The sequence below is a fragment of the Panthera uncia genome, chromosome B4, assembly GCF_023721935.1.
Source record: "Panthera uncia isolate 11264 chromosome B4, Puncia_PCG_1.0, whole genome shotgun sequence".
Taxonomy (NCBI): Eukaryota; Metazoa; Chordata; class Mammalia; order Carnivora; family Felidae; genus Panthera; species Panthera uncia.
Genome location: NC_064809.1, coordinates 42,173,919 through 42,189,079, shown reverse-complemented (window position 1 = coordinate 42,189,079; position 15,161 = coordinate 42,173,919). Strand labels below are relative to the sequence as shown.

Genomic DNA, 15,161 nt, shown 5'->3' with positions numbered 1-15,161 from the left:
ATAAACATTAAAAAAATTAATAAAAATAGGATGTTCCGTGCTTTGTCCTCCAACAACATTCTTCAACTTAGCCCCACAGGACTAAACCAAGCTTAGTATGGAAATGTGACTCAGGGAATTTGTGGGGCTTGTGGCAGAGAGGACCTTACTCCATCCCTGTATTATTTTCAGCTACCCATGATACAAATGTGTTTTCATGTATCATCTGTGAATCATCATCCTTTTTCTTACCCTTAAGGCAACTCAGTCCACTGGGAGCGACCTGAGAAACCCAGGGCACCAGTGGGGCCTCTTTATCAGCCCCAGGCTCCCTCAGCTGAGGTGGAAATGACTTCCTATGTGCTCCTCGCTCACCTCACGGCCCAGCCCGGCCCGACCTCCGAGGACCTGACTTCGGCCGCGGGCATCGTGAGCTGGATCCTAAAGCAACAGAATGCCCACGGGGGCTTCTCCTCCACCCAGGTCTGTGGTTCCCAAATAGTCTTCTCTTCCAGATTCACTTGGCAGATGGGAAGCTTGAAAACAGAACAGTTACGAGGAAAAGAGAAGAGACCATTAAATCATGGAGAGGGTTCTTTAGGGATATTTGAGGACAGTGGGAATCTGAAGGAAACAGACCTGAGACATTCCCCCAAAACGCTTTTCCCAAGTGCTATGTTGACACCCTATCCATGTGGCTAATGACCATGAACATCAGCCCTCTCTAAAGCTTACACACATGGGTCGCTGGCCACACTCTAGACTAGGGTTTTTGAATATCGGTGCTCCTGACATGTTGGGGAAGATAAACACTGTTGTGAGGGGCTGTCCTGGGCACCAAAGATGTTTAGCAGCACCCGTGTCCTCTCCCCACTAGATGGCCCATAGCACCCCACCTACTCTCAGTCGAGATAAGGTAAAATCGCCACTGGATAAGACACAGTGTCCTTGGCTCCTGTAGGATTCTTCCAACAAGAAATCCTCTAAGGTGAACCAGAAAATTGTGTGATTAAAAGGAAAGTGACCGAGGCACCTGGATGGCTCAGTAGGTTGAGTGTCTGACTTTAGCTCAGATCATGATCTTGCAGTTCATGAGTTCGAGCCCCACATCAGGCTCTCTGCTGTCAGCAGCACAGGGCCTGCTTTGGATCCTCTGTCCCCTTCTCTCTCTGCCTCTCCCCTGCTCATTCTCTCTCTCTCTCTCTCTCTCTCTCTCTCTCTTTCAAAAATAAATAAACATTAAAAATTAAAAAGAAAATAAAAGGGAAGTGACCAAGTAGAGTTCACTTTGATCTCCACAGAATGATTGAGAAGTTCTAGCCAGCCTCTCCACGCCTTTCTGCCTGCCCTGAGAAATGTGTTCTCCCTTTAAACCAATTTTTGTTTTCAAAGCTGAAGTTCTTGGAATTTTCTTTTTTTCCTACCACAATTCTGGAACTATTTTACTGAGGATATGAGTGATTGTGTTAAATATCCAGGGAATCTGGGTTTTCCCTCCTACAAAGCTCTTTCAATATTTAGGATGTACATAGTGGGACTTTTATTTTTCAGAGAAATTAGGTGTGGGAAGTGAAAATACGCTATATAAAAGTGGGAAAGAAACTTGGGAAAGTGCAATGGTCTCATATCACTACTCGCAGCCAATTTCAGTCACTCTTCTACCTAAATTAACACCATTCACTCTTTTTCCTAACTTGTCAATTTTAGACCCAATCTTGGACAGCTATAGCCAGGAGCACCATTGATGAGAAAGGGTAGGCCGTAATCTCTGGACGTAGGGGAATAGTCCCTTAGGACAAACCTAATACAAGTGAAAACAAATTGCCAGGCTAATTGGCATCAGAAATCTTTTATTTCACTTGCGGAAACTGTAGCATAACTTTGATGGTGCCTGAAAGGCAGAGAAAAAGGAAACACAATTAGCAGATGTATACTTCAGGGGGAAAAAGCCATCATCCCCTTGTGGTAACCCACACAGACTTTGGGGGCAGTCCCTGCTACCAAAAACTCACTCTTTGGGGGTGGGTTCTCCACTCCTCTCTTCCAGGACACGGTGGTGGCTCTCCATGCCTTGTCCAGATATGGAGCAGCCACATTCACCAGGACTGAGAAAGCTGCACAGGTGACCATTCGGAATTCACAGACATTTTTCACGAATTTCCAAGTGGACAAAACCAACTTCCTGTTACTGCATCAGGTCTCATTGCCAGAGCTGCCTGGGCAATATGCCATAACGGTGACTGGGGACAGATGTGTGTATCTTCAGGTGAGACTCAAGTTATGTTGGAAATTTTAACCTTACCGAATGAAAGAGGAGTCCTGGTCTCTCGTTTCTGAACATGGAAAGGGCAAATCTGGAGGAGTGAAATGATGAAAAAGTGAGGCGTTCCAGGCAAAGAGAGAAGCTGATGGTGCATTGCCGTTCCACAGGCATCCATGAAATACAATATTCTTCCAGAGAAGGAGGACTCCGCATTTACTCTGAAGGTGCAGACTGTACCCCAAACTTGTGATGGACCCAAAGCTCACACCAGCTTCCAGATCTCACTGAGTGTCAGGTAAGACTTGTGGCTGAATCATGCGATCCTGAGTCTAAAAGCTACTTGGAACCATCAGTATTTAATAATATATTTTGAAGCTATGCTAGTAGGTGGGTATAATTTAAAGCTGTTATATCTACTAATGAAGTTAGCCTTCTATCACCATGAAGTGATTCTTTTATTTAGTAACTTTTTTTGTCTTAAAGTTTCAGTAATACTTCCAAAGCCTTTAAAAGCAAAGTCTGGTCTTAAACTGTCAAATAAAAAGTGTGGACTATTCGAATGTTAAAAATTCCCTACTTTTACACTAATTTTTGTTCAACGCATCACTGAAGAGTAAATTATTTTCCACAAAGATTTGCACTTTAGGTTGAAGAAAGTCTTCTTTACCTCTTCTGAATGATTATATTCTATTTTATTATTTTTCTAATCAGATAAATAGCAAATGCTAATATTAAAGAGAAGTATAAATTGCATATAAGATATAGAAATTGCCCTATAATAACCCATCAAAAATTTATAGGAACCCTAAGAAAACATAGCAGCAATAGAATACTATGTAACTAATATTAATGATATTGATATTGTAAAACAAATCTTACTTGCATAAAAGTATAAAAGTCTATCCGATCTTACAACACTTTGGAGCCTTTCTGGGAGACATGCTACATTCAAGTTAATTAAAAATATTAAAGTAATACCTACTAAATAACAAACATATAGATGAAGTGTCCAAAAACTATCATGTGTTAACAAATGCAAACTACTAAGCTCCATTCCCAAAGATTCGGATTTGATAGTTTGGGACTGGGGCTTAAACATCTATGATTTTAGTAAACAGTAGATCTGATATACATTCAGGGTTCCAAACATCAGTGTCATACATGTCTGGGGAACACAGATTTCTAGGAGTCATAATGTCACAGAAAACTTCAAGAAGATAGGTTTATGGTAGGTCTTGAAGGAGGGACTCTGGCTTTCTTTCACATACAAAGCCCTTACTCCTTTTCCCTTTGACACTATAGTTACACAGGGAGCCGTCCTGTCTCCAATATGGTGATTGTTGATGTGAAGATGATATCTGGTTTTATCCCCTTGAAACCAACAATAAAAATGGTAGGTGAATTTTAAGCCTAGTAAATTTCATACAAAGGATGCTCTGTATATTCAAACTAGAAGCCTACCAATAGCAAAGCCTTATCATTATCATCCTGCCCCCAAAATATTTTTCTCAAACCCAGGAAATTAAATTCAATAATTGTTTATTTGTCTCTAAGCCGAGGGACTTGTGTGATACCAGAGAAACCCAAGAGGAGTCCCTGTCCTTAAGCCATTCGCAGTCTAGTTAGGGAATTAAAGCACATGGGTACAAAGCTGTATTTTACTATAACAATGCAAGAAAGACAGACTTTGATTAAGTATCAGATTGGCTGATATGCTCTCAAACATTTGGCAATGACAGAAGCAATGTGAATTAGAATCATTAAAGATGCCAGAGGGTCTAATGTGTTATTTGGATATTGAAGCATGATGGAAATCCTGATCTGAAAATACTGGCTTCCTTCTCATCACACAAAGCCAGATGATTTTTTCATGGTCAAGACATGATAACACTGAAGCCTGTATCCAAATGTGATTTCCGCCCCCCCGCCACCCATGTTTTATATCTTTAATGTACCCTGGCTATTTAATCATGAAAATGACTTATAAGAATCCTATCCCTGACATCATTTGGACATTTTTCCCTGACTACAATCTTCTCTCATTTGCTAACTTTTTAAATTTTCTAATTTTCTTCAGCTCGAAAGATCTAGTCATGTGAGCAGGACGGAAGTCAGCAATAATCATGTCCTCATTTATGTGGAACAGGTAAGAGCTCTGACATTTTGGCTGAGACTATACATCATGGTGGTCTTTTCAAGTGGGTCTCTTCATTAGAAAATAAGTAATATGAGGTAAGCAGTAATTAGTAGCACCTTTCCAGAAAGTTCCTTTATTCTAAAAGAATAAAAGTCTCCTTTTAGACCCATGGAGTGTTCTGCTCCCTTTAATTATGTTCAAATTGGAAAATGAATATGTCTATGAAATTGCAAGTAGAACATCAATGAACAAAAAGGTTATTGTGTCTGTTATTTCAAAGACCTCCCCCCAAAGAATAAATGTACGATAGTGGTTGATTAATGATAGTGTAAACATCCTGATACATCCCTCTATAAGATAAAATAAAATGTAGACTTCATGAATATCTTCAAATCTGACTATAAAGCAAAGGGAATGTCTTATCCAGTCACACAAAAAGAATAGCTTGATAATTACAGATGTTACGAAGCCAAGTCTCTGCATCTTGGCAAACCCTCACACAGGCCCAGAGAGTTAATCTCATAGCTAAGCCTACCAGAGAATGTAGATTGTCTCAGCTATTTAGGAGAAAATCTGGGGAATTTTGATCACAGTAAAGTGTTTCCAAAGTTGCATGTGAAATCCATCTTGTCACCCATAAATGTTTGCTCACCTAAAAGACACCATTGCATGAGGGTCAGAGAGCAAAGAAAGAATATAATTTACTCAAGGAAGAGGAAGGACACTTTCTAGACTCTTCATTCCTCCCACTTGTCCTTTTAGGTAACAAATCAGACACTCAGCTTTTCCTTCACGGTTCTGCAAGATATCCCAGTAAGGGACCTCAAGCCAGCGATTGTCAAAGTCTATGATTACTATGAGCCAGGTAAGTGAGAAGAAACTGAAACAACTAAATAAGTCTCAACCCAGAGCCAAGAAATAGAATCCGTTGTTACAACAGATCCTGGTTTTAGTCCATTCGGTCAGTGCTACATCTGTTTGTCTCTTTGCTCTAAGATACATATTGTAGCAACTATTAGTGGAACAAATTCATCACTATCTACTGAGTCAGAAACTTAGAAATTTAAGAAGAAAGATAATATCTGGACACTGCTCGCAAATATTTTAGAGACGTAGGGAACATAATCCACATAAAAAGATAATGTAAAGAGGAAAGGCAGTTTATGACAGGTGAATGTTCGAATATAGATATTTTAACTATCCTGTTCAACACTTGTGTATTTATGTAGAGTTTTGACAATCCTGATGTGTACTTGTCTCCAAAAGTAAAGTGAACAGACTTAGTATGGGCTCCCGTTTATAGATTTGTTTTTTGTCTCCTTTCATCCAACGATTCTTTCAGATGAGTCTGCCATTGCTGAGTACATCGCCCCCTGCAGCATAGGTAAGAGGTCACACGCCAGGACCACCCTCATTCCGCATGAACTATGCTCCCTAAGTTTCTTCTAAATTTAAAATTCTCTACAAGTCTTTTCCTAGACCCAAGACAGTTCACGTGGCACATTCTCACACAAAGAGAAAACCGTGGCCTCTCCAATTTCAGATAGCCACACTGTTATCAGTAAAGTCAATAGGTTTTGTTTGCGTGTTTGTTTGTAGGATAGCTATCACGGACAGGCAACATTTTACATCACAGTTAATCCGTCCCCTTCAGCCCAAGGGACAACTATTTAATTCTCCTGCCAAATCTAGCCCAACATCTATTTTTGTAAATGAAGTTTTTATTGGAACAGAGCCACGCTCATTGCATTATTTTCTACAGCTGTTTTCATATGTTGAATAGTTATGACATAAGCCACATGGCCTGCAACATCCAAAATATTTACCATACGCCCTTTCATAGCAAAAGCGTGCCAACCCCTGTTCTAGCCCAGGCTCAGCCGAGGGAATGTTCCTGAGGAAACCCCACCACCTTCCTATGTTTCTCTTCCCTCCATAGATGCAGAGCATGGCAATGTTTGAAGACCGTATTTAGGCTCCATATTTTGTTGGATTCCCTGTCCTATACTTCTGTTGAGAAGAAATGGAGTCGTTTGTCTCTGTGATACAGACATCAAAGAGGCTTGTTGAATAAATATATGTTTCTGGGCAAGCTATCATTTGTTCAATCGTTCATTTATCAAATATCAATTACATGCTTACATGAAATGTTATGTTGTTTTAAATAATGTGAAGAATACAGATGTGTAACATCTGCTGATAGTTCAGCTGTGGCTATTGCATATAAAGTCGAACAGAGAATAACTGAAAATAGTTTATGTTCTGAGAAATCTTAGGGAAAAAAACTCATTCATTGGTCTAGGAAGCCTTTGTTTAGACGGAGGTAAGTAAGTAGTATTGATTAGTTAGGCATAAATATTTTTGGAGAGGAAGCAAGAAATGTTTATCTTCGTCCTTAAGAAAGTCCATCAGTTGGGGCACCTGGGTGGCTCAGTCGGTTAAGCGGCCGACTTCGGCTCAGGTCATGATCTCGCGGTCCGTGAGTTCGAGCCCCGCATCGGGCTCTGTGCTGACAGCTCAGAGCCTGGAGCCTGTTTCAGATTCTGTGTCTCCCTCTCTCTGACCCTCCCCCGTTCATGCTCTGTCTCTCTCTGTCTCAAAAATAAATAAACGTTAAAAAAAAAATTTAAAAAAAAAAAAAAAAGAAAGTCCATCAGAAATGGACTTCACAGGAGACTAAAGTGATTGGAGTAAGAAAATGTGTTGGTGACAGGCAGTATTGTGCAGTGGCTAAAATCTAGACACTGGGGCCAGACTACCTAGAGTCAAATTCTGACTCCATCCCTGTCTCACCAGCTGAATGACTGGGGCTGTTACTCAACTCTCTGCTTCGGATTTCTCACAAAGAAATGGGAATAACAGACCCTATCTCAAAGTATTGTTATGAGGATAAACTATTCTCATGGAAGAGGGAAAAGAGAAAGAGCTGAATCAAGCAATGGCTCAGAAAACTTTGGCTCAGGGGCACCCGGGTGGCTCAGTCGGTTGGGCATTGGACTCCTGATTTGGGCTCAAGTCATGATCTCATGGTGCAGTTCGTGAGTTTGAACCCCACATCGGGCTCTGCACTGGCAGAGCAGAGCCTGCCTGGGATTCTCTGTCTCCCTCTCTCTCTGCCCCTCCCCCTGCTCACTCTCCAGTTCTCTCTCTCAAAAGTAAATAAACATAAAAAAAAAAAAAAAAAAAAAAGCTTTGCCTCAAATGTGGTGTATATAACTTTCATTTGCATTTTATTGGCTAAAGCAAGTCACATGACCAAGCCCAACTTTAATGGGGCACTCAGTATGTTCTCACTTACCCCCATGGGAAAAGTCGCAGGCCACGGGGGTCTCTCCTGCCACCAAAAATGTGCTGCTTTAGGGAACGGTGATGAAGGCAAAGTAAAAATATTCCTCTTACCTTTTTCAGTGCATCTATTCTTGGATTCTTTCCCAACAGTGGGCCAGAACTTCCCCATTGGACTTCCCAACCCCCCCCAGGGTACTCTCATAACTGCTAAAATCCATGTTCTGTGGAGGGTAATGGTGGAGAACTCTTACCTGATACCCCCTTTCACTTTCAGCCCTACTGTGTGTTTCTTCTTGTCTTCAGCATCCTTTAAAAGGGGTTGAGAAAAGAAAAGGAGGGAAATGGATGTACATTTTATTCAGAAGCCCAATTATCTTTCAATTGTTGTCCTCTTTATCAAAGAATTCTCAACCCATAAGGGTTGGAGGAATTTTGTCTATTTACTTTTTATTTCTCTCTTATGTGGGTCTCCTCCTCCTCCTCCTTCATAGGAAAATTCAATATTGATGTAATTTTATATTTGCATAGCATTTTAAACATCTCAGAGACTTTTCTATGTTTTCTAATTTTATCTAAACCCATTTTGCAACTCATAATGAAATAATGTATCTAAGTCTTGAACACCAATGATTGCTAACATCAGAAAGAGAGAAATAATTAGATATTCTGTGCATCCTGATGCATGAATATAATATTTCCCATGAAGTCGCATTGCCAAAAAAAAATGAAATCTAATTCTCTGTTCCTGAAAAAAGACTAGAAACAGTGTGAAAAACCATTCTCCTTGGCCTTCCTCAGAATCAAGGCACAGTGTTTCAAAATGGAAAATTTAGAAGAAATCTTTAAAGATGACCCAAAAGATCTGAATTCAAACGTGAGAATTTGGTAAGAAACAGAGGTTTCTCAATCACAGGGATTAGATGGGAAGACAAGAGGGAGGATGGGAGGGCAGGTCAGCCAGGAGGCTAAGAAATCCTTTCCCTAATCCAGAATGCTTATTTATTTCATCCTAGGTTTTCCAAAGAGAGAAGAATAAACACAGTTTATTCGTTAATTTATCACTACGAATTCTGATCCCTTTCTTATGAGGTCAAGATCCACTTTTACATAAGGAAAGGGAGAAGTAAGAACCAGAGATTAACATATTTTTCCAACATTTTACAGTTCCCAGAAAAAGAGTTAAGTCTTTTAATGCTAGGGCTCTTTATTGAATCCTAGGATTAAAATTCCATATTTCTAGGACCATATTTTTGCTTGCACAAACAGGGAAAATATATGTGTGGGACAGTAACGGCATTATCAAATAGGGACCAAAGAAGAAATCAGGGAGATGGTAAATTTTTCCATGAAAATCATGACATGGGACCCAAGCACCAGAAGTCTCTGCATGTTTTTATCCAATAATGTGAGGTTATAGAGATGTACATGTAAAAATGGAAATTACCAAAATGATAACTAGCCTGTTCTCTCCCTTTATTTTTTCCTTTCTTTTTCCCCCCAAAAGAGATATATATATATATATATATATATGATATATATGATATATTCCGCCCCCAAAATATACACACACATACACACACACACACACACACACACACACAAACACATACACACACACATACCTGAACTGAAACTCTGCATGTTCATTCTGCTTCTCCCAAAATAAGTGAAATATTTCTGTTTCCCAGCTTCCTTCCCTGAATAACATGGAAGGGTAACTTATTGAAATATGAACTGGTGTTTTGTTTTCACTCCTCAAAAGGATTTGCAAAGAATGTGATCTGTGCTGATTCCGATCCCTTGTTTTTCCCTTCCCTATTTCAAAGCCTAGCCAGGACCTTGTGTTCTTTGGCCTTAAAAGAATTTTCAAGGTCAGAAGTAGAGGTTGCTTAAAGATAACTATGTGAAAGCCCTGCCTATCTGAGCAAATCACTCTAGGCGCTCATGAAGAGAAGAAAGAAGTCTTTTGCAGGGAGGGAAGAGTAGGAGCCCAGCTGGCAGGGAGAATCCAAAACCAGGAGGTGGGTGGAGGTTTGTGTGACCCGAGATAGTGGGCATCTGGGGTCCTCTCCCTCATTGCACCCAGGGGAAAGATAGGACCTCTGAGTTAAATGACTATGTGAGGTCACCCTGAACCAAAGAGCTCCCAGTCTCAGCAAACATTCTTGGGCCCAAACGGCCAGGCTTCAAAGGGGCTGAGGGGTTGGACAATGGCACAGTCACATCAAGAGTAACCATTTCAAGCGAACAGTAAAGCAACCTTCCCAGACATTTTGCTTTACAAATCCCAGTGTGAGAAAAGCTCTAATAAAAACTGAGATTAATTCTCACCCAGAAATTTGGAAAAATGGAAACAGAATTAGATTTCATTTAAAAAGTGGTACACGTTTTGAATGACACGGTTTGTGGTTCCTAATTCATATCTGCTACAGCAGTAAGTGTTCTTAAAAATTGTCAAAACTTCTATTTCCTTACCCCAAAAGTTGAAATTTCTTATTCTTAGTTACCATTATTGTGAAACCACTATGACTAATTCAAGGCCTAGCGTAGTCAGTTAATTCCTTCCTTCCTTCCTTCCTTCCTTCCTTTATTTCTAAGTAGTTAATTTTCTTGAGTTATGATTGACATACAAAAAAGCCATATATAGTTAACGTATACATCTTGATGAGTTTGAAGATACGTATGTTATATACTTATGAAACCACCACCATATACAATACCATAGATGTGACTGTCATCCGTTTCTTCCCTCTTTCTTTTTTGATAAGAACATTTAATCTAAGATCTTCTCTTCTAAGAAATTTTTAAGCACACAATATTGTTAACTATATGCACTATGCTCTACAGATTTCTAACCTTCTTCATCTTGCGTGAATGAAACCATATACCCCTTAACCAACATCTCCCTGATTCTCCTTACCCTCAGCTTTTGGTAACACTACTCTCTGCCTGTTGAGTTTCACTGTTTTCGATTTCTGATACAAGTAAGACCATAGAGCATTTGTTCTTCTGTGTCTGGTTTCTTTCCTTTAGCATGACGTCTTTCAAGTTCATCCATGTAGTAGCAAATGGCAGGATTTCCTTCTTTTTTAAAACTGAGTCTATTCCACTGCATGTATACACACATTTTCTTTATTCTATTGTCTATAGACAGTTAGTTGTTTCCATGTCTTTGTTATTGTAACTAATGCTGCAGTAAACATGGAAGCTCACATAGCTCTTTGAGATCCTGATTCCAATTATTTTGCGTATATACCCAGAAGTGAGATTGCTGGATCATGTGGTATTTCTATAAATACCTGTTTTCCGTAATGGCTTTACCAATTTACATTTCCACCGACAGGTATAAGGGGTCACTTTTCTCCACATCCTTCTAAACACTTAGCTTTTGACTTTTTCAGAATGGCTGTCCTAACAGTTGTGAGGTACTATCTCATCGTGGGTTTGATTTGCATTTTCCTGATGATTATTGATGTCGAACATCTTTTCACTTACCTGTAGGCCATTTGTATGTCTTCTCTGGAGAAATGGTCTTTTGCCCATTTTTAATCATTTTTTGGTGTTGGTTTGGGGGATTTGAGTGGCAGAGGGGTTGTTCTGGGGGGCTGTTGCTATTGAGTCATGTGAGCTCCTTATTACTTTGGATACTAACCCTTTATCAGACACATGATTCGTGAACTATTTTCTCCCATTCCACAGGCTGCCTTTTCACTTTGCTAATCATTTCCTTGGCTGTGCAGAAGCGTTTTTGTTTGATGTTGTCCCATTTGTCTGTTTTTGCTTTTGTCGCCTGTGCTCTTAGTGTCATATCCAAGAAATCATTGCCAAGACACTTGCTCTCTGTTTTCTTCTAGGAGTTTTACAGTTGTATGCTTAAGTCTTAATCCATTCTGAATTGATTGTTGTGTATGTGTAAGAAAAGGGCACAACTTTCTTCTTTTGTATGTAGATTTCCAGTTTTCCCCACAACATTTATTGAAGAGACTTTCCTTGCCCCATATGATCTTGCTCCCCTTGTTGAAGATCAATTTACTATAAACGTGTGGGTTTATATCTGCGCTGTTTTGTTCCATTGGCCGATGTGTCTGTTTTTATGCCAGTACCCTACTGTTTTGATTTCTGTGGCTCTGTAATACAGTTGGAAATCAGGAAGTGTGATGCCTCTCATTTTGTTCTTCTTGCTCAAGATTGCTCTGGCTATTCAGGGTCTCTTATGGTTCCATACGAATTTTAGGTTTGTAAGTGGGCAATTCTAATATCTTGTGGATCGGCCTTTCACAGAATTCTTACTTTAGAAATGTAGGAAAGGTGGTGAATGAAAAGACTTCTCTTAATTTTCCGTATCACATTAGTAGTCTTTGTGTCTATCAGAGAACATACAATAGTTGCTGAAGGAGAAAAAAATGAAGAGAAGGAAAAAGTGGGTAGTAAACCCCCATCTTTGGAACTTTCTCTCTGTGCTCACTCCATGGGCATTTCACCCAAGGTTTATGCTTTAAACACTAGTGCCATCGGTATGCTGATAACCTCCAAGCTTTTATGTAGCGTGGGCCACCCTATATAACTATGGAGTTGTAAATACAACTGTCCACTCAACAACTACATGTAAATGTCTGTTTGACATTATAAACCTATGACATTCAAAACAGAAATCCTGACTTCTCCCTCAAAAAAAAAAAAATAGAAAACTGCTCTTTCCAGAGCCTATCCAATATCAAGAAATGGTAAATGCATTCTTCAACTAATCAGCCGAAAACCTTGGAATTGCTATATCATAGCAGCTCTACCTCCAAAATATATCTAGAATCTGGTTACTTCTCATTACTTCCATTGTTATCTCCCTAGCCCACGCTGGCTTTATCACTTACGTGGATTATTGAAGTAATTTCCTGACTGATAGCCCCCAGTTTAGCACCTCTGTCCCCACAATGTATTCTCTAAAGTAACAATCTTTTTTTCCGAACTTTTTAACGTTTATTGATTTTTGGGAGAGAGACGGAGACAGAACGTGAGCAGGGAAGGGACAGAAAAAGAGAGGGAGACAGAATCTGAAGCAGGCTCCAGGCTCTGAGCTGTTAGCACAGAACCCAACACGGGGCTCAAACCCATGGACCGCAAGATCATGACCTGAGCCGAAGCTGGACGCTTAACTGACTGAGCCACCCGGGCGCCCCTAAAGTAACAACTTTCCAAGTGATCCACAAAATACTTCAAATAGCTCAGAATAAGAGACAAAGCCTTGGAACGGCTTATGGGCCCCACACGATCAACATCCCATTCTCTACCTACTACCGTCTGACTTATATCCTACTCACTTCCCTTCAGTCACCCTGTTCCAGCCTTCCCAGCCTCCTTACTCTTCCTCAAACACCCTCCCGCCACACAATTCTGTTTCATGGAATCTGTATGTTTTACACCTTCACCTTCTTTAGGTCTTTGTTTAAATGTCATCTTGAAGGAGAAGGCTCCAACACAAAGCACATACACAAAGTATGTACACACATGTGCACACACACACACACACACACTCCCTGTCCACCTTATCCCGCTTTACTATTATCCACAGCACGAAGCACCATATACCTACCATTTGTTTACAATTTTTCTCTCTCCTCAAGAATAGAGCTCCACCACGAGAATAGACTTTGTTTTGGTCACTGACATGTTCAGAACCTAGAACAACGCCTGTATGCAGTCAATAAGTATACGTTGAGTATCAGTCCTGCTTGAGTTTGAATGCTGATTCGACTACTTATAGGTCATGTGCTAATCAACTCAATATTTCAGTTTTCTTATCTAAAAAAGAGAGATAGGGGCGCCTGGGTGGCTCAGTCGGTTAAGCATCCGACTTCAGCTCAGGTCATGATCTCACGGTCCGTGAGTTCAAACCCCGCGTCGGGCTCTGTGCTGACTGCTCACAGCCTGGAGCCTGCTTCGGATTCTGTGTCTCCCTCTCTCTGACCCTCCCCCATTCATGCTCTGTCTCCCTCTGTCTCAAAAATAAATAAACGTTAAAAAAAAATTTTTTTTAAAAAGAGATAGTAACAGTCCCGACTTTGTGGTGTTGTTTTTAAAGTGCAAATTATATAATTCGCAATAAGAATTTGTTCAGCAAGCTCAAAAACTTAGCTTTAATTAATTAATTAAAATAAAATACAACTCGGGACGCCTGGGTGGCTCAGTCTGTTAAGCGTCTGACTCTTGATTTTGGCTCAGGTCATGATCTCCCAGGTCATGGGATCGGCCTTGTGACAGGCTCTGTGCTGATAGGGTATGACTTAGGCATTCCAGTGGAAATACTAGATTCTGTAAAATCCCAAAAGAGGACCGATTCAGCTATCTGCAGCTGAAACAAATGACACAATAATAAAGACTGTCACCACTAAAAATATATGGCCTCATAAAAAGCCCAATTAAAATCACAAATTTCAGAAAAATGAGTGGAAGACAAAAGTAGGACAAAAACAATAAGGGCAACAAATGTAAAACAGTAGAAATTATCATAGGTATTAACTCAGCTATATCAATAACAAACCCATTAGACGTCAATGGTCTAAATATACCAGTTAAAAACAGGTTGGGATGCCTGGCTGACTCAGTTGGTAGAGCATCTGAATCTTGATCCCAGGGTTGTGAGTTCAAGCCCCATGTTGGGCATGAAGCCTACTTTAAAAAAAGGAAGAAAGAGAAAGAAAGAAACAAACAAACAAACAAACAAACAAACAGAGATTGTCAGAATGGATCAAAAAATAAAACCCAGCTATGTTATCTTCAAGAAAACATAGGGTTATCTTCAAGAAAACATTCAGTGTTTCCTGGATGGCTCAGTCGGTTAAGTGTCTGACTCTTAGTTTCAGCTCAGGTCATGATTTCAGTGTCATGAGATCAAGCCTCAACTCTGGCTCCCTGCTGGGAATACAGGTGGCTTAAGATTCTCCCTCTCTCCCCTCCTTTACCTCTCCTCCCTCTCCACTCTCTCTTAAATAAATAAATAAATAGAAATCCACTTTAAATATAAAGACACATATAAATTCAAACTAAAGGAAGGGAGAAAGACATAGCATGCCAACACTAACCAAAAGAAATCAGGAATAGCTATATTAATTTCAGATACAGTAGACATCAGATCGAGGAAAACTATCAAGGATAGGGAGAACCATTCCAGAATGATAGAGGGATCAGCTCTGCAAAAGAGTAACAGTTCTTACTGCGTATGTGCCTAACAACAGAACACCAAAATATATGATGGAAAAACTGATGAATCTTCAAGGAGAAATAGACGGATCTACTACAATAGTTAAAGACATTAACAACACTCTATCAGACATGGACCGTTATAGCAGGCAGAAAATCAGTAAGGATGTAGTTGAACTCAACAGCATCATCAATCAACTGGATATAATTGACATCTATAGACGACCTAATTCCAAATCAGCAGAATACACATTCTTCTCAAGCTCACATGAAATATTCATCAAAACAGATCACATTCTG

General features: G+C 39.9%; 1 protein-coding gene and 1 long non-coding RNA gene across 3 annotated transcripts in view; one reads left to right on the top strand and one right to left on the bottom strand.

Moving 5' to 3' along the window:
* LOC125920071 (pregnancy zone protein-like) overlaps nucleotides 1-15,161 on the top strand; it is a 125,666-nt gene that overhangs the window by 41,225 nt on the left and 69,280 nt on the right. The window contains exons 29-36 of one of the 2 annotated variants that reach the window (XM_049627044.1): nucleotides 239-462; nucleotides 2,027-2,245; nucleotides 2,410-2,537; nucleotides 3,545-3,635; nucleotides 4,320-4,388; nucleotides 5,142-5,244; nucleotides 5,722-5,763; nucleotides 6,319-6,990. The exons of the other annotated variant lie outside the window; for it this stretch is intronic. Coding sequence (XP_049483001.1) covers nucleotides 239-462; nucleotides 2,027-2,245; nucleotides 2,410-2,537; nucleotides 3,545-3,635; nucleotides 4,320-4,388; nucleotides 5,142-5,244; nucleotides 5,722-5,763; nucleotides 6,319-6,341 — 899 coding nt within the window. The 3' untranslated portion in view covers nucleotides 6,342-6,990. Of the gene's footprint in view, nucleotides 1-238; nucleotides 463-2,026; nucleotides 2,246-2,409; nucleotides 2,538-3,544; nucleotides 3,636-4,319; nucleotides 4,389-5,141; nucleotides 5,245-5,721; nucleotides 5,764-6,318; nucleotides 6,991-15,161 lie in introns of those variants that run through there. 2 annotated transcript variants of the gene reach the window in all.
* On the bottom strand, nucleotides 2,224-9,528 carry LOC125920088 (uncharacterized). The gene is made up of 3 exons (XR_007456946.1): nucleotides 9,290-9,528; nucleotides 7,919-7,974; nucleotides 2,224-2,333 (listed from the first exon to the last, which is right to left on the bottom strand). It is a non-coding gene; the product is annotated as an uncharacterized LOC125920088 (long non-coding RNA).